General features: G+C 51.0%; 2 protein-coding genes across 23 annotated transcripts in view; one reads left to right on the top strand and one right to left on the bottom strand.

Annotated features, from left to right (window-relative positions):
* Positions 1 to 17,985, top strand: part of DIS3L (DIS3 like exosome 3'-5' exoribonuclease) — a 434,009-nt gene that overhangs the window by 71,285 nt on the left and 344,739 nt on the right. The gene's annotated exons all lie outside the window — the stretch shown is intronic.
* The window catches only part of MEGF11 (multiple EGF like domains 11), a 346,208-nt gene that overhangs the window by 62,227 nt on the left and 265,996 nt on the right, over positions 1 to 17,985 (bottom strand). For all 22 annotated transcript variants that reach the window (XR_014313379.1, XR_014313380.1, XM_082737052.1 and 19 more), the window contains exons 7-9: positions 16,958 to 17,078; positions 8,881 to 9,017; positions 3,951 to 4,163 (exon numbers count right to left, since the gene is read on the bottom strand). Coding sequence is in view for 20 of the 22 variants with exons in the window: in XM_082737052.1 (XP_082593178.1) it covers positions 3,951 to 4,163; positions 8,881 to 9,017; positions 16,958 to 17,078 (471 nt within the window). In the remaining 2 variants the exon portion in view is untranslated. The remainder of the gene's footprint in view (positions 1 to 3,950; positions 4,164 to 8,880; positions 9,018 to 16,957; positions 17,079 to 17,985) is intronic.

Here is a 17,985-nt window from a genome sequence, read left to right as displayed (position 1 = left end):
AAAGCTCGAAATGGATTCTGAAATCCCTTCTTTCTTTCTCCCTGAAATTCTATGTAAAAAAAACCCAGATTTCTAGTTTCTTAATTTGATTGCTTATCATTTATTATAAAACCTCTGAAATCCCTTTGAAGTGAATGTGCACAGCGAGGGCTGGCGGAGCAGTTTATGACTCAGAACTGGGCGCCTTCCTCACATCTGATCTCTCCAGGCATCCCCTGCTCCCCGTTCCCCTCTGCCCTGCGGGGAAAGAGCCATTCCCTTTGGTCCCACAGTGGGCAAGTGACTGCTGATGAGGCTCAGGCAGAAGTCACAAACGGTGGTGTGCAGGCTGGCTCAGGTTGCTCTAGGTTTTTTTTTTTTTTTCTTTTCCTTGCCTTTCTGCCATTTCCCCCAGATACAGATTAATCACAAGTTAATAGGAGCCGAAAGCAGAACAATACAGGCATCTTTTCAGGGTGGATTTTTCTTTTTTTTTTTTTCTTCTTTTTTTTTGGCTGCTCTGAGATTTCTATCAGTGCTGCATCTGTTGGCTAAATAAAATCTTTCAAAGGTAATACACCCTCGTGGCTGCTGGAATTCATCTATGACAATCCAATTGTGGAGGAGACACGACAGAGGCCTGAGACACAGGCACTCTCTCTCTCAAGGTTATTCCTTTACGAAGGAGGCTCGTTCCTTTGTGGGTGCCACAGAGCATTTATAAAGGGAATGAAGTGATGGGGGGCTCTCACCAGCCACTTCTTCCTTCCCCAGGCACATGGATTCAGCCTCTTTGAAGCAGTCTCGTGGCGGGGAGGCGGGGACCAGGCAGACAGAGGCTGGGGCCTGACAAGTGGGGTTTCCTATGGTTGGGGGCTGAGAGTGCTTTGTCTCCCTGGGATAGACACTCTAGGCCTTGCAAACCGTCTTGGAGCAGCTCTGTTGTAAGTTCTCTTGGAAACCAGGGCAGAGAGGAGGCTAAGCTTCTAGAAGGGGATCCCACACCCCATCTCTCAGGGTGTTGGGTGGAAGCTTCACTTGCAAAGACCACAAGAGAACTTCTACCTCCACCGGGCTGATGAAAGGGATGGACAGACTGGGAAACTGAGATACTGAGAGGACATGTACACCTATCAGGACATTTGCTCAGACAGAGGTAGTTCTGAAGGCAGGACTCCGGTGTCCCAGACCCCAGCCAGGACAGCTTAACTGTTTCAAGATTAGGAATCAGACAGTTCTCCCTCTCCTTTTCTTGGTTCCCAAGAGAAGGCTCTGTAATGAGACAAAGGCTCATGAAGGGAGGTGCTCTCTGTGACCATGAGGACAAAGCCAAGGGCAGCATGAGAGACTTCAATCAGGCCACAGGCTCTCAACCGCAGGCTACGTTGCCTCTCCCATCCGCACGTAGGAAACAGTCTCACCTGTCAGAACTTGGGGGGCTGGTTCTTGCCACTGGTGCCTCGTAGGGAGAGGCCAGGGATGCTGCTGAGCCCCCTGTAATGCACATGACAGTCCCCAGAGCAAAGGACTGTCCAGCCCCAAAAGTCAACAGCGGCCACGTTGAGAAAGTCTGACTTAGACTGAATGAAAACATGTGAGTGTCAAGGGTTCAGTCACTGGACCAAGGTGCCAATCACTAAAAATAAATACATAAATAATAAATAAATAAGACATCAGCTTGGGGGCAGAACCATCTAGAGGAGTAGGCTGATCTGGAGGAATTCCATGATTCTTCTCACAGAGGATCTGCTCTGTGCCAGGCCCCGTGCCAGGCTGAGGCCACTGAGGGGGACCGGCCAGGCCTCTCCTGCCCTCCAAGAGCCTGTGCTGTGACACAGCTCAGTGTCGTGCAGACACCGAGGGGCCTGGCCTCAAGCCCTAGATCCTAAGAAACGCTACAGACTCCCAGTCCCTGTGACAGGACACGTGTTAAAGACAGTAAAGCAAACAATCATCAATATTGGATGGGCTGAGATTAGCAACGGAGAAGAGGGAGTCCTTCCAGATTAATAATGCATAGAGGACTCCTTCACAGGAGGAATAAATTATGCAGGGCACGGCTGCTCAGGCACAGGGGGAAAACAATAGCTCTTTAATTTGGGGGTGGTTGGATCTTTGTGGCAGGGATTCTCCCTGCACTGGACCTCAGCAGTAGCCTTGCTTCCTGGCTCTGGGAGAGTCTTCCCTTGGCTGCCAGCAGGGGTGGGGGCTCCTGCTGCAGTTCTCTACCTGTGCAACAGGCTGAAGCAGCTGCCCAGCCTCTCTGCCTAGCTGTAGGGACTCCCTGTCTCGAGAGCCTCAGAGCTCTCACTCTGTCCTCAAGATCCAGCCCAGGAGCCACCTCCTCCAAGAAGACTTCCCTGACCACCACAGCAGTTTCCTCTGGTGCTTTCTATGCACAGCCCTGGTCACAGTCACTTGGGCACATGTTGGGACCCAGCGGAGCCTGTGACACAGAGCTCACTGATTCTAAGATGCACTTTCTCCTACACTTCACATCTCAGAAATTGGGTGTGCTGTACAATCAATGGTACATCATGGTTCAGCTGGTTGCATTCTCCTTTCTTAGTAGTCCATAAAACAGAGCTCTGCCTCACTACTGGTACTGTCTTGTATTTTGCAGAACTAAGGTAGAAGGGGCTCAGTGTGTGTGAGTGCTCCAGGCCCGAGTTCCTGAGGGCTGGACTGGAGCTGAAGGACTCTTTTTCCTCTTTGTGGCCCAGCCCTACAGGTGCTCGGTGTTTGCTGCATGGATGGCTGAGGGAATGAGCGCTTGGGTCATAGAGGGGCCTGCTCTGCTGGCCCCGGAGCCCCTCTCAACAGCCTCTTTCCCAGCCCTCCACCTTGCAGGTGGCACTAACCCTAGCCACTCAGCTCCGGGGACTGAGAACCAAGGACAGACTCCACCTAAGCCATAACACTAGCAGTCACCAGAGGCTTTAGGGGGATTTGTGAAGAATCAAAGGTTGCAAATGAAGAAGGGGGCTGAGGCCAAGTCCTGGCCATCCCAGCAACGGGTTGCAAGGAAGAGGCATCTCTAGTTTGCGAATGGCAGCAAAACCCCCCACCCAGAGCTGCCAGTCCTCCCCAGGCTGTCCTGCAGGTCCGAGGGGAGAAGGGAGACTCCCCCACCCTTCGCCACCCAGATAAGAGGCAGCCACATAAAGGGCCGTGGAGGCCTTCTCTGGGGCCAACAGTCTCCTTTATTACCAGAGGGTGGTGCTAACTGGTGCACGGAGAGGAAGTGAGGAGATGTGGAAGAGGGGGCCCGGGGGCAGCTCTGGCTCTTCTGTTCCCCAGACTCAGGTTCCTCTGGAAGCAGCTCCTGGGGCTGGCTTCAGGTGAGGTGAGGCAGCCCGCTGAGCTCTGTCCCTCCTGCTCCTCCACCCTAGCCAGGGCCTGCTGGGACAGTCCTCTTTGGGCCCCAGGAGAGCCCTACTGATCTTGAAGGTCCCTTCCAGTATGGACCTTCTGTGGTTTGAGCCCCTGCTTCTGTCCTGGCAGTCTTGTCTCCGGGCCTCTGGGGGTTGGGAAGTGGCTCAGCTAGATATAGAGCAGGTGGAGGGGACATTTCTCAAGGACAATGCCCCCAGGGCCTGTGGCATGGGAGCCCCGCCATCCCAGCTCTGCGGGACTCTGCGGCTCCATCCTCCACCCCACCCTAAGGATCCCCAAACTCCTCCCGTCTCCTTCATGGTGGGTCTCAGCTTGGCCCACTTTCAGAGCTGCCAGCTGGGTATGGCAGACAGATGCAGGTGACTTTGGGTCCTGGTCCTGGCTGGGTGGCCTTGCTTTCCCCTTCTTTTCAGCGAAGTGGTTAGTCAGCAAAGGTGACTGCTCAGGTCCCAGCTCTTTCGCTGCCCTGCCTGGGTGACCAGGCTGGAGGCGGGGGTCTGTGCCCCGAGAAGCCCCCTCTCCACCAGGGCCTGCCCACCCAAGCGTCCCCGGGCTCCCTGGACCCCAGCTCGTACCTAATGGTGTTGTCGGTGTGACAGGGGCAAGGCAAGGTGCAGCCTGGGCCGTGTAGCCCCTCAGGGCACAGCCGCTCCTGGCAGCGCGGGCCTTTGTAGCCAGGCTCACACTCACAGGCGCCGGTGGTGGGGGAGCACTGGCCCCCGTTGTGGCAGTCACAGCGTTGTGAGCACTGGAAGCCAAAGGTCCCGAAGGGGCATTCCTCCTGGCACCTGCAAGACAACAGAGCGGGGCTGAGGCTGTGCTTCCATCCCTCCCCTTCCAGATCCAGCCAGCATGCGCCCTCCACTTCCAGGCCCGGGCCTGCTCTGCTGCATGCCACCCCAGCCTCCCCTGCTCCCTTCTCATCCCCCAGGAAGCACTGATAGTTCCGTCCCCCAGTCAGGTCCCTGCTTCATGCCCGGTCCCCTCCTCAGTCCCCTGGCCCTGAGTTCATACTGTCATATTTCATTGCTTCTAAGCCTGAAATGTGGTTTTTATTTCATTTTTTGATTGCAGTAAAATATGCGCAACATAAAATTTACCCTTTCAACTGCGTTTCAGTGGCACTAAGGACACTCGCATTTTGAGCAGTCATAACCACCAACTCCAGAACTTTTCATCTTCCCAAGCTGAAGTGTCTATACCCATTAAACAATAAACCTTATGTTTGCCAACTACATTTGGGCATCTCTGCCATGGATTCCTCTGACAGCTGACAGTACGTCATCGTTTAATTATCAATGTTTTCATTCTTAGCAGTAGGTAGGACAGCTCATCTTCCCATCGGTGGCATCTTGGTTCCTGAAACATGGTCCTTTCATTTCTACTGTTTCTGGGCTTTTTTTCCTACTCTTTTGGGTGGATGTCCAGTCTTCCTTGGTCAGACTGGACACGTGTCTCCTCCACAGTGCGGAACCTTCCTGAATACAAGAGGCACCCTCCTTCACTGGATGGGAGAATCCCCCACAACAGCAGCAACGATTTCCTTTTCCTCCAACACGGGGCCAGGAGAGGGGTGTCCAAAGCAGAGGCTGAGCCTCGCCCTTCAGCCGGTGAGCACGCCCCCACCCTGAAGGAGGAGGACGGAGCCCCTTTTGTGTCAAGTAGTTTGCCTGCTCCTCCGAGCTCCCAGCGTACCCACAGTCGTTCCACTCACTGCCCCATAGCCCCTGGTTGTGGGTCCTCTGTGGAGGAGCACGACCCCCACTGCTGACTGCCTGACAGCCCTCACTCCAGACTGGAGATATTCCCCAGGGGTGCAGAGTCACTGCCCCATGGCTGGATCCTGACAAGGTCAGGGGACACCTGGAGGCATCCAGAGTAAAAGAAGTGGGTGGCTCCTGCAACCCAGAGACTTGGGAAATGGCCTTGGGGATTTGCATGACCCACATCCTGGCCCAGCTCCTGTGGGGCTGGCAGGTCAGTCCTGACATTTGCTTTCTCATCATAAAATGGGACGATGATGACTAAATCCCATCAGGTTGTTTGAGGATGAAACGATAAGGTGTGTAAACGTTTGGAGAGGTGTCCCACGCGTGGTAGGGGCTCAGGAAGAAATGTTGGTTATGATGAATGCTCTTATTAATTCTGTTTTCTGAAGTTCCCAGAACAGAGCCCATCCGACCTTCTGCCTCAGGTGCTGGCATGAAAAGGCTCGCAGGGAAGAATTCCAAATGTTAACCCCTGAGCAGACTTGAGGAATTTGTTAGTGTTCTGTCATCTAGACAACCATTTTCCAGTTTGCCGTACCTTCCACAATGACGGTGAGGAGGGGAGCTATAAAAGATGCTTAAAACAAAACAAAACAAAACAAAAAACTAGAACATAGCCCTAACTTCTTTATTAAATCTTGGAAAGTCACAACTTGGAGCCAGGGCTGTTCTCCCCAGCGGGGCTGGGAGCTGTGTCTGGGAACCCTCCGGCGCTGCTCATGAGGGTGATGGTGTGGCCAGGCCCCAGCAATGCTGTAGAGCTGGGTGGCGAATGTCTGAGGCCCAGGGGGGCTGGGGTGTCAGGCCCGAGTCTTGGCAACTCTGCACTGGGTGCCTATCTGTCTTCTCTTTGTCACCTTGTGCCCACGATGACAAGGAGAGGAGGAAAGTGACTGGGATCTAAACTTGAAGGCTTTCCCAAAGAAGATGCCACCCATTGTCCCCTCACAGAGTCACTGTGGCAAAAGGAGGGATGTGGCAGAATGGAGGGGCAGCAGATGAGGGATGAGGATGGCCACAGACGGGGGCAGCGGCCAGAGAGGGGCTCCCAGCTCAGCAGGCCCTGAGGCCCCGGCCCTGGGCCCCTGAAGTAGGGGGTATACCCATCACCCTCACTCTGGAGTTGAGGGGGCGGGGATTCAGAGAGCTGAGGCGCATCCCAAGCTCAAATGGCTGACATGACCCGAGGTTGTTGCCCAGCAGACCTTGCAACATTTTAGCCAGTCCAAGGTTCCATTTGGGAAGGAGAACAGAAAACAGAGGGAGGAAGGGAGAAGAAGGAGGAGGTTGTCCGTAGAAGAGAGAGAAGGTAGAAGATAGGAAGAAAGAGGAGGAGGAGGAGGAGAAGGAGGATGGGGGAGGGAAAGAAGGACACTGAGGCAGAAGGGCAGGGCACAAAGCAATTGAAAGGCTAGAAAATCACTATCTGAATTGCCAGCTCCTCTTCAGCCTCAGAATGGATTTTCCCAGAAGTTCCTCAGTTTGGTTCTCCTCAGATATCTCAGACACCAGGGCAAGAAACCTAAGCCAGGAGACTCTCCTGACAACTCCCTGCTTTCGCTGGAACATTCCTGCTCCCTGCCACCCAGCAGGACCGTGCAGAGGCCTGGCCAGCAAACTCCCCTTGAAGGGCACTCCCCCACCTGCCATATTTAGGAAGTGACTGACTGCATAGCTGCAAAAAAAGAATCTGGAAATGAAATATTGACAACCTAATCCATTTACATAATCAGTCCCCCTTTTTTTTCTACTCACAATTTAAACAACTTATTTATTTAGAGATCAAGCAATGACTGCTAATGAATTTTCCACAAAGCACGCTAATAACGGGGCCCGTGGAACAGAAGGGTAATCACAGCAGGAATTAGTTTTCTACTTAAACATCCTTCCTTTGCAACGTATCAATCTAACGTGTCTGATAGTGCCATTAACAACCAGATCCATTGCTCAATTAAATTACAAAATGAGCTGCAAAGCCCTCGTTACGTTTCATGTTTAATTTGCACTGGATTCTGCCTATCCGGGGAGGCCTGCATTATTATACCCACTCAACTTTAATATGCTTTCAATGATTTGGGGAGGGTTAATGCAGCTGTCACCTACAAAATTAATGGAGGCAATTTTATAAAATATTAACACTAGGCGGCCTATTGAGGTGGGAAACCCACATGCTACCTGGCTCTCCCCCTGAACTCTACAGCTGATGGGTGAAGTTTGCTTGGAGGGCCCCAAGCATTTGGGATTTCTCTCTGCCCCAGGATCATGGGCCAGCCCCAACAAGAAGAGGGATTCGGATTACTCTTCTGTTGGGTACCTCTTAGCAGTGAACACTGAGACAGCCAATGATATAGGGTCTATGGGTTCAACCAGCCGGATGTCCAGACCCGCTTGTCTCTAGCAACAGGTGGGCTGGATTACCTCTCGTGAGAAGAGGTACAAAAGAGAAACAAATGGTCCTGTTCTGGTTCTGGGGTCTTCTGGCTCCTGACCCTACCGGTGCACTTCCTTACTGGGGGAGCAAGTGAGGATGAGAAGGTGAGCTCAGTGCTTCAGTCTCCTCTCCCACAGACTTCCCCCAGAGAACCCTCTCTAACAGAAGTCAGAGAGGATCTCCAGATGCCATGCCCCATGTTCTAAAGCGGGGAAGCTCATGGAGAGGAACATTAGCTCACAGAGAGATCAGATCTGGCTCGAAAGACTTCAGGCTGGAGGTAAACAGACCTAAGGCAAAAAATGGAAAACTGCTTTTCTGGACATGACGGGGGGATTTGGAGCTGACTCCAGGGACAGTTGGAGGAGCACGGTTATATTGTCACAGCCAGAAGGATCAATAAGTTGACTCAGCCTCGATACCACCTTGCTGATGTTATCTGGGCAGGGAAAGCAGGGGGATGGCAAAAAAAAATATTCCTCTTGTCTCACTTTGGGCAGAATAAAAAAAAACCTCCAGGGCTAGAGATGCAACATGGATCCCACAGAAATAGAGAAGTGGGTGTGAAAGCCTTGCCCCCACTGCTCCTTGCTCTTCTAGAAAAGGTGCATGTAGTTGAGGCTTGGCCCGGTCCTGTCTGAAGCAGATGCCCTCTTCCAGCTCTGAATTCACTCACCATCCAGCACGCTCACTGTTGCTTCTCTGTCTTCCACAGCACCCCCACACCACCACCATCATGGCTTCCCTCTCCCTGCCATGGCGAACGTGCGCAGGAATTCCATAGTTCTGTGTTTTGTGGGCTATCCAGTCTGCATGTCTGATTTGATCCCATAACATTGGAGCCTCTGTTCAGCTATCAGGCCACTAGCCCTCAGAGGATACAAACTGAAACCAGGATTCTTTTGGTACAACCCACCTTAGGAATCAAAATTTAGTTCTAGAAGAAATTATGCAAAATGTGTGAACTAGTGTGCATTCTCAGCTTCTTTGGACTGTTGGTGCCGTTGCCTTCCCTCCAGTAGGCAGAAAGCAGAGTGAGTGATAGGTGCTCACCTCCCTCTCCTGGTGAGTCAGCACAAGCGTAGTGCTTGGGTCACTGGGCACAGGGGTCGGGGTGTAGCAGACCAAGAGCCAGGAAGGATGAGGGATGAATCTTACCGGCAGAAGGACTTGGAATGCTTTCTGAGAAAGCAGGAAAGCTCACAGAGGCATGCTGCGGGCTGGTAAACCTCAGTCCACCTCTGCAAGGCCGCTGGGAAAGTGAGCAACATGCTCAGCAAGGATGCTAGCTGACAGTTCTCTTACCTGTCCCCCATGTAGCCAGCTGTGCAGTGGCACTGGCCAGTCACATGATCGCACTGCCCTCCGTGGTGGCAAGGACAGTCCTGGCTGCAGTTCTGGCCGAATGTCCCCGGTGGGCAGGGCTGGGCACACACTGCTCCCTAAAACAAAGGAGGGAAGACACACGTGATGCCGCTCTCTCTGAGAAGCTGCACAGTGGTTAGAGCCCCAGGGACCACCCCATTTCCACAGGGGGGCTTTCTCCCCAGTCAAAGAAGCATAAGAAGCTGGACACTGTGGCTCCAAAGTCCCATTTGAGAGATATGGAGATTGAGGCCAATCAGATCCTCCAATTATGCAGCATACACTTATTAACTGCCTCCTATATACCTGGCACTTTAGTAGACATTAGGGATACAAAAATATGAGGTAGACTTGATTTGTGACCTCCCAGTACTGGGGAGAGGGGCAAGAAAAGCAGATAACTAAAGCCAACGCAGCAAGCGCTCTCACACTGGCCTACCACAAAGTGCTACGGAAAAACAAAGAGACTCTGACTAAACACGGTGGTCTGGAAACACACACTTTATTTCCACTCCTTTCCCAAACGTTGCTACCACAAGAGCAAAGTGGGGAAAGGTGTGAGCCTACAAGGACAAAAGGAACAGGAGCAGAGGCCACGCAGGACACGAGACATCACATGCCGGAAGATGGTAACCTCAGAAAAGCTCAGGAATCAGAGACACCAGGAACCTCGGAGGGTCAGAGGGCAGGTATGCTGAAATGCAAAGGCTGTTTGAAAGTATATAAAAGAGGGGCGCCTGGGTGGCTCAGTGGGTTAAAGCCTCTGCCTTCGGCTCAGGTCATGATCCCAGGGTCCTGGGGTAGAGCCCTACACCGGCCTCTCTGCTCAGCAGGGAGCCTGCTTTCCCCCACCCACCCCACCTTCCTCTCTGCCTACTTGTGATCTCTGTCAAATAAATAAATAAAATCTAAAAAAAAAAAAAAATTAAGTGTATAAAAGAGAGGAGATCCCAGATCTCTGCCCTTGCTTCAAAGAGCCAGGTGACTTGCCCAGTCTGGCAGTTGACTTTTGAAGAGGTTGACCCATGTAGGCTTGGACATAGGGATGCCAAGTATGGCTTGAAGGGGCACCAGGAGAAATGGGGATCCTGTGCATCTCTGATTGCTCAGCAATGAGACTGCTCATTACCAGACTATTTCCCACCAGCAGGGTTCTGGAGGATTCTTTTCTGAGGACATGAATAAACTCAAAAGGAAAGACCTACAGATGCTGATAATTAAGGATTCCATCAGTCAATAAGCCTGGCAACTCCCTCTATCTCCCAGGCTTCCAAACAGCTTTTCTGAGGCTCATTATAACACAGAAACAGGTGGTGAAGGATCACCAGCTATTTCAAATAAGGCTCTAACATGAGAGGAAGACCTAAGCAGACCAGTACCCAACTGGAACACAGAGGAAATGGGAACTGTGTGGGGGGCAAAGAAAACTTTTAAAAAGAGACTTATGAACTTCTGTTATAATTAAAATGAGTATCTGTACATAGTTATATGAAATTATTTTATCTATGGAAGAGTAGGATGCCATAAAATCAAGAGTTTTTGAAATCTAAAAATAAGATGGAAGAAATTTTAAAATTTGTAATAGAAGAGCTGGAAGATGAAGAAATCTCCCACAAAGAAGAACAAGAAAGAAGGGGAAGGGTGAAGCATCAAGGAAGGAAACTGTATGCAAAATACACTTAGAGGCTCCATCCAGGAGGTCTGATATCTGATTAACAGGGGATTCTAAACAGCAGAACAGAGAAAATGGAGGTGCCTAAATTAAATGGGAAATACAAGAAAATTTTCCCCAGAATCAAAGGATGGAAAACACTGATCTCTGAATTGAAAAGGCCAATTGTGTATCTAGCATGAAAAGTGAAAAAGACCCATATTAAGGCTTATCACTATAAATCTTTATACTTCTATGGATAAATTCTCCTCAAATCTTTCAGAAAGTCACATACAAAAGAACAGGAACCAAATGGTACTGGGCTTCTTAACTAGAAGCTAGAAGATAATGGAGCAATGCCTTAGAACTTCAGAGGAAAACAGTTTACAACCTAGAATTCCATACCCAGCTAAACTAACACTTAAGTAGGGATTCAATAAGGGCATTTTCAGATTTGAACAGCCTCAAAAAATTAACTTTCCATGAACTTTCTCAGGAAGCTACTGGAGGATTTTTTTTTTCATCAAAAAGAATTACCCAAGAAAAAGAACAAAATGGGGACACCAACAGGAGAGAGAGGTAAAAGGAATTACAGGGTGGCAGTAAAAGGAAGTCCAAAATGACACCAGGAGGGAGGAACTGAAACACACGAAGCTTCCATGTGGGAGTGTGGCCTCAAAGTAAAAAAACAGAAACAAAAACCAAATAGAGAGATATCTGATGTGTCTGACCTTATTGAGAGGTCTTTTCAAGTTCTGCCAGAGAGTTTCAGGGATATATTAGTGATGATACATAAGTGGGCACATCAACAGAAATACTGACTTTGAATTCATTATGTCATGACATGATGAAGTCATTAATGTCATCAAAATGATTCAACCAAAAATTGTAAGAAAGTCCCACTTGAGAGGATGCGGGAAGGGTTGCACTTGTCTATATCAGATCCGAATCTTATTCTATGGTAGGAAGTCAACAGAGTCAACAAATGTCTACAATGGAAAAGTCAGGGGTGCCTGGGTGGCTCAGTGGGTTAAAGCCTCTGCCTTCAGCTCAGGTCATGATCCCAGGGTCCTGGGATCGAGCCCCGCATTGGGCTCTCTGCCTGGCAGGGAGCCTGCTTCCTCCTCTCTCTCTGCCTGCCTCTCTGCCTACTTGTGATCTCATTCTCTCTCTCTCTGTCAAATAAATAAATAAAATCTTTAAAAAAAAAAGTCAGGAAATGGCAGGGAAGTATGTGATGCACAAACATGGATGGAAATGCCAGAAGAAACATTTACAAGATGTGAATGCACCTGCCTTTCTGGAGTGGGACTTGTGAAAGAGTCGGATGACTATTTTCCCCTCCCTCCGGTAGTAGCCTTGTAGGATTAGATAACTTTAAACATTATGTCACAAATCTTAGGTCTTTATTAAACAGAAACTGGAACTGGCTGCCCTTCCAGCCTCTTCCACACCAGAGAGAATCATTTCTCTTACAAGGACCAAGGCATCTCCCGCGATTCATTAATCAATTAGTTCAACACACAGTTATTAAGCACCAATAATTACCAACCCAGAGGAAGCTAGTTTGCTTAGGAAAATGCTGCCAGACCTGAGTCATTTTTCAATATCATCCAGTTTACTGTCATGAATTAAGTGAGAGGCCTTTTAGCTCAGATTTCTCTTCCCCACATGTGAGAAGGTGATGGGCAGAGGCGGGGCAGGGAAAGGGGGATTGAAGGGGCAGAGGCAGCAGCCAAGGGCAGCAAGATGAGTGTGTATGTGAGGAGAGGGACAAGGAAAAGTCACAGAGGAAGGGGGTCTCTTCCTCCTGGAGGTGGTAGGCGCTCCCCACAGAGGCTTGCCTTCTCAGCATACCCCACAAGCTTCTGAGACATGACTAGGGCCATCTGAGGAGGCCAGCAGGGAAGTTTGGTGCACAGAATACTTCCTTCCAAGATTTCCTGAGGAAATCAAGTATCCTGGGGACTTTTCAGACAGGTGGGCAAGCACCTCCTTAAGCCCCTGCTCCCTGTTCTCCAACTTCAGGCAGCCAGGTTCTCTGAACCAAGCCTGAATCCCTGGGCTCCTCCTCGGGCTGGAGCTCCTGGAGCCTGCAGGATTTCAATACCTTGGAAGGCCCGCTGCCTGGTGTGGCTGAGCGAACACTGGACTCAGAGTCAGTCCTTGGATGCAAGTCCCAGCTCTGTCTCCTTCCAGATGGCTGATCTAGGATGAGCCCAGTGATTGTCTTGAGCCTCAGTTTCCTCACCTCTAAAATGGGAGTCATAACTCCCAGTCTCCAAGGTGGTTGTGGAGGTTAAGTGAGGTTGGAGAGGGGAAGGAACCTAGCTAGTATAGTGTCCTAAAGAGCAGCTCCTTAATTAATGTTAATTCCACCCAAGTGGATACCGGGGGTTGCACGTAGTAGGGGCCTAGGACCAGCAGAGCCTTAGAAGAGTGGGAGAACCTTAACTGGTAATGTTTCTGGCTGGAAGAACAGGCTTTGGGGGATGGGTGGGGGAGAGAGCAGGCAGCGAAGTGTCTGCTTAGGAGAAGGCTGTGGCTTCTTTTCTGCTGTTTTGAGCTGAACTGTGTCTCCCCAAATTCATATCATCTTAATTCCTGGAAGCTCAGAATGTGACTGTATTTGGAAATAGGGCCTTTATAGAGATAAGAAAGTTAAAATGAGGCCATTAAGGTGGGCCCTAATCTAATCTGGTGGGTATCCTTATAAGAAGAGGAGATTAGGGGGCATCTGGGTGGTTCAGTGGGTTAAAGCTTCTGCCTTCGGATTGGGTCATGATCCCAGGGTCCTGGGATCTCTGCCCAGCAGGGAGCCTGTTTCCCCCCACCCCCGCCTGCCTCTCTGCCTACTTGTGATTTCTCTCTGTCAAATACATAAATAAAATCTTTAAAAAAAAAAATAAGAAAAGGAGATTAGGACACAAACATGCACAGAGGGAAGACCAAACGAAGACACCGGGAAAAGGCGGTCAGCTGTAAGCTAAGTAAGGTCCTCAGAAGGACCCAACCCTGCTAACCCCTTGATCTCAGAACTCTAGCTTCAAGAACTAGAAGCCCTCCCCCCTCACACCACCCCCGGTCTCTGCTACTTTGTTACAATACACCCAGCATACTAACACACTGGCCCGGTGCTCGACTGGAGTGTACATCTCCAACTGTAGCGGATCTTGGGTGGTATGGCTTCCAGAAGGTTGGAGATGAGGGGAGGCAACAGTCCCGCTCCTCTCAGAACTTGTTAGACCAAATGGTTTGTCAAAATCTGGAAACCAACCACTCTTTCAGAGGACTGTGGCTAAATGGAGTATAAATATAAAAGGACTCAGGCAGGTCACTCTGATTCTCCCAGAGGAGGCACCACTCAGCCCCTCCAGCCACCTGAAGGTATTTCTTGTGACCACCGTCCCAGGGAGCATGGATGCTCTCAGTGGTCAGTGATCAGTGGCTGTATGCGTGCTGAGGTCCAGGGTGTGGGTCTCTACGAATCATCCTTCCCAAACCTGACCATCTAATTTTGCAGCCGCAGCTCCAAAGGCCAATCTCTGGCCCTCTGGGACACCTGGTCCTAGTTCCCAGCACCTCAGCCCCATCTCTCCTCAGGCCTGTCAGCGGTGCGTGCGTGTGTGTGTGTGTGTGTGTGTGTGTACACACTCACAGACACACACTATATCCAGCCTCCACCATCAGACTGGGGACTCCTAACGGAGGCTGACCACATCCTCTACCTCCCTCCTGTCTGCAGTCCCCACTCTCATCCAACTACTCACACCTGCTTTCTCTTCTCTGCTGAAAGGAAGAGTAATTTCCCAGGCTCTTTGCCAAGGCCCCTGCTGGAACAAGCTAATGACAGCTAGGCAAGTGGAGTGTCCTACAGGCCCGTGTAGAGCCTGGTGGCCAGGAAGCTCTGAGGAGGGGCCCAGAGGCCCAGAGATCCTGGAGCCTCTTCTCTAGCTCTGCACCAGGCCTCAGTCCTTTAGGGAGCTGCACTGTGTGAGTCAGCGATTGTGTTTTTTAGATCTCTGAGTGTGGCTGAAGCCACCTGGGCCCAAAAAGAAAGTAAGGTCTTGGGGGACAATCAAGGCAGGAGCCTTCGGCCCAGCACCCTCTTCTGGGTCCCTGCCCTCCCTTAGAGGGGCCTCAGGGCTGAGCCGCAGCTTCATTTCACCATGACTCCGCATGCTCGAGGGGTATTAATAATTCATACAAATCTGCAAGTTAAATGGTGTGTCAAAAATAGAAATGCAATTGTCTACAATAAAATTAAAAACATAAAGTCCCCAAATCTGAAGGCTTCTATTGACAGAGCTTCTTGTCATTGGGAAGAACAAACCTCTCACTGTGTTGGGGAGAAAAAAAATTCCTCCATGTGTTGGCCTCCTCCCTTCCTCTTCTTTGACTGCGGGCCTCCATCAGTCTCTCCAGAGAGATCTTTACAGGTACAGGTACAGGTACAGGTACAGGCAGGTCTGGGCAGGCTCTGTGTCCCATTCTCCCATTCTCCCCCCACCTCACCCAGAGCCTCCAAGGACCTAGTCCATGGGTGCTGCTAGGCCTCCAAGGACCTAGGCCATGGGTGATGGAATTCTGGAAGCTGGCTGGAGATAAGAGAGGGTCTTTCCAGAGAGTGGTTCAGGGTGGAAGAAATGGGCAGGTGTGGGAAAGGCAGCAGAACCCTTTTATCCTCAGACACAAAGGGCTGAGGTTCAGGAGTCCGGAGCTGGGACACTAGATCCTAGCCTAAGTTCCTCCTAACCAACAGTGTGGCCTTGGACGGGTTACTCAGCCTCTCTGGGCCTTAGCTTCCTCATTTGAGACAGGAATCTATTGATGGACCAGTGGCGTTCAAACTCTAAAAGCTGGGAGACCCCATTTTTATGTGAAATCTTACCTAGCACCTCAATATAGAAAGTAGATTTAAATGGAGAAGAGAAGGTACGTAGGACCGAGAGACCTAATTATCAGGATCCTCACCCCCAAGAAACCCCAAGGTTCTGTGAAACGCAGAAGGAAATCCTACAGTCCCGATCAATTATTTCCGAACACAGATCAGCAGACAGGGTTGGCTGCCTCAGAATCATCTGGGGAGCTTATTAGAGATAGAGATCCAGGCCCCAGAAGGTCCCTGGTGGGGCCTGGGAATCTGTTCTTAAGGCCTCCGGCCCCCGAAACTCTGTGCGCAGCCAGGTTTGGACACTGCTAGACTAAATCACCCCCCAGTCCTTTCCTGCTCTAGAAAATCCTGGCAAATCTGTGCCTCAGTAGGCCCCACAGGCACCTACTTGCTCCTCGTAACCTCTGCCTTCACAGCCCCCCAAAATGTCCTGTTCCTGCTCAGCAACCCTGTCCTCTCTAGTTTTGCAAAGTCTCGGGTTCCAAGGGAAGCAGCCAGCTGGGGCACCCAGCTTCCTGTGAAACAGGGGGTATCACTGGAGAGTTGGAAGCAGGGACACAGCCCAGGAAAGTCAGCCTTAGTGACTCGCTGCTCCTGAGAGGCTTGGGTCTTTGGTCAGGGATGGGAGTGTGCTGGCTAAAAAGGAGGCTTGTGCATTGCCTGTGGGATCCAGGGACATAACACAGCAATTATAAGCATGTCAGAGTTTGCAAGGTGCTTTGGACAAGCATGGCCTCATGTGGGCCTTTGGCCAAGCATGGTAGCTAGGAAGGGGAGGGCTGGACTCTTGTTGTATCAGTTCTGCTTACAGATGGGGAAGCAGAGACCAGAGTAACTGAATACTTTTTTCAGGTCAACACTGGATGTAGCCCCTGAATTTAGACCTGTGAGGTTATAATTCCCATGCCCCTTTTCCACTGTAGTGGCTCCCAGACATGAGGCCTGGATTGGCAGAGGCTGCATAGAAGCACCGGGAGTGCATGTTAAAATATGGATTCTGGGCCCACAGAACTAGGATGTGTGTGTATGAGAGAGAACAGGGGGTAGAGGCTGGAAATATGGAGTTCTAGAACCCCGGGGGATCGAGCCATACTCGCCATCTTCCTTCCTCCTCCCACCTGCTCCCCTGCCCTTTACACCACACCTTGCTGCCACACCTGGCCCAGAGCCCATCTGGCAGCTCGGGTGAGTACCTATGCCCAAAGATAGAGCTAATCTAGATTTCAAGTCCTCTAAGCACGAGGGACCACAGGCTCAGAGAGGTTAAGTAACTTGCCAGCAGTTCACACAGCCCTTTTGATGCAGATGTGATTCAAAGTTGTGTCCACTGGCAGTGTCCAGTGATGCCCATGACCACAGACAGGAGGGTGGGTTGTTGGGGGTGGGAGAGGTATCTAGCCCCACAACGTGTGTGAGTGAGAGATGCTCACCCCTCCTCCAGGGTCCCACCCAGGTCCTGTGGGCCCACCTACCGTCCAGCCTGGGGGGCAGGCACACTCTCCCGTGATGTGATGGCAGGTGCCCCCATTCTGGCAGGGGCAGCGCAGCTCACAGTGAGCCCCATGGCTCCCAGGTGGGCACCGCTCCTCACAGCTGTGTGGGGGAAGCAGAGGTGTTAGACACAGCAGCATTCGGTCAGATGGCAGGGCCCCAGGGGTCTGTTGGAATTAGTGAGTTCATAGTGTGAACTGGGCCATGGTGAGCTGAAATGCAGTCCTGCTTCCCGCCAGAAGGGGGCAACAGGGCTCAGGTATAACGAAATGGAATGTTACGTGCTCGGGCCAGTACCTGTGAGATGACTTAAGTGCTATAGTGTAAAGAAGAGTGTTCTTCTGGGGAGGAATGCTTCCAAAGAGGAAGCCATTTCACGTGGGTCCTGAGGGTGAAGTTAGTTTCACTGGGAGATGGGAAGGAAGGGCATGCCAGGCAGAAGGAACAGCATGAGTAAAGGCACTGAGAAGTGGTTGTCCATCCAGCTTTTAAGAATCCATCTAGATTTTTAAAGATTCAGGAAGAGGGGTATCTGGGGCCTGCCCCCACTTCCAGGTTCTGGAAGGTTCTCAGCTATTGTAATAGGCTCATGTGCACTGCTGAGGTATGAGGGAGGATTTGCCTAGGATCGTGGCCTTAGGCCTTAGAGCAATGGCCCTGGAGCCGTCCACACACTAGGGCAGGAAACATCCTCGGTCAAAGATGTGTCCCTGTCCAGTGTCCTTGGGTGCTCTCTCAGGATCTAGGGCCATTGGGAGGCCACTGAGCCTTCAACCAGGTAGGGAGGAGAACTTCAATCTCGCTTCTGAGGGGGTCTCAATTAAGCAGTCTTGGTGGTTCCCTGTCAGTACAGACTCCAGAAAACTGGTGTGAGGGGCTGTTGAGGTCTGAGGGGAGAAGACTGGGGAGAGCAGCAGACACAGTAAATTCCCTGAATCTATGCATGATACCTGCCCAGGGCCCTCACCCACCTCTTTTTTCTTAAATGGCCTTGAAGGGTCAAGACCCC

Source organism: Mustela nivalis, assembly GCF_964662115.1.
Source record: "Mustela nivalis genome assembly, chromosome: 6".
NCBI lineage: Eukaryota > Metazoa > Chordata > Mammalia > Carnivora > Mustelidae > Mustela > Mustela nivalis.
This window is presented reverse-complemented; position numbering and strand designations above follow the sequence as displayed.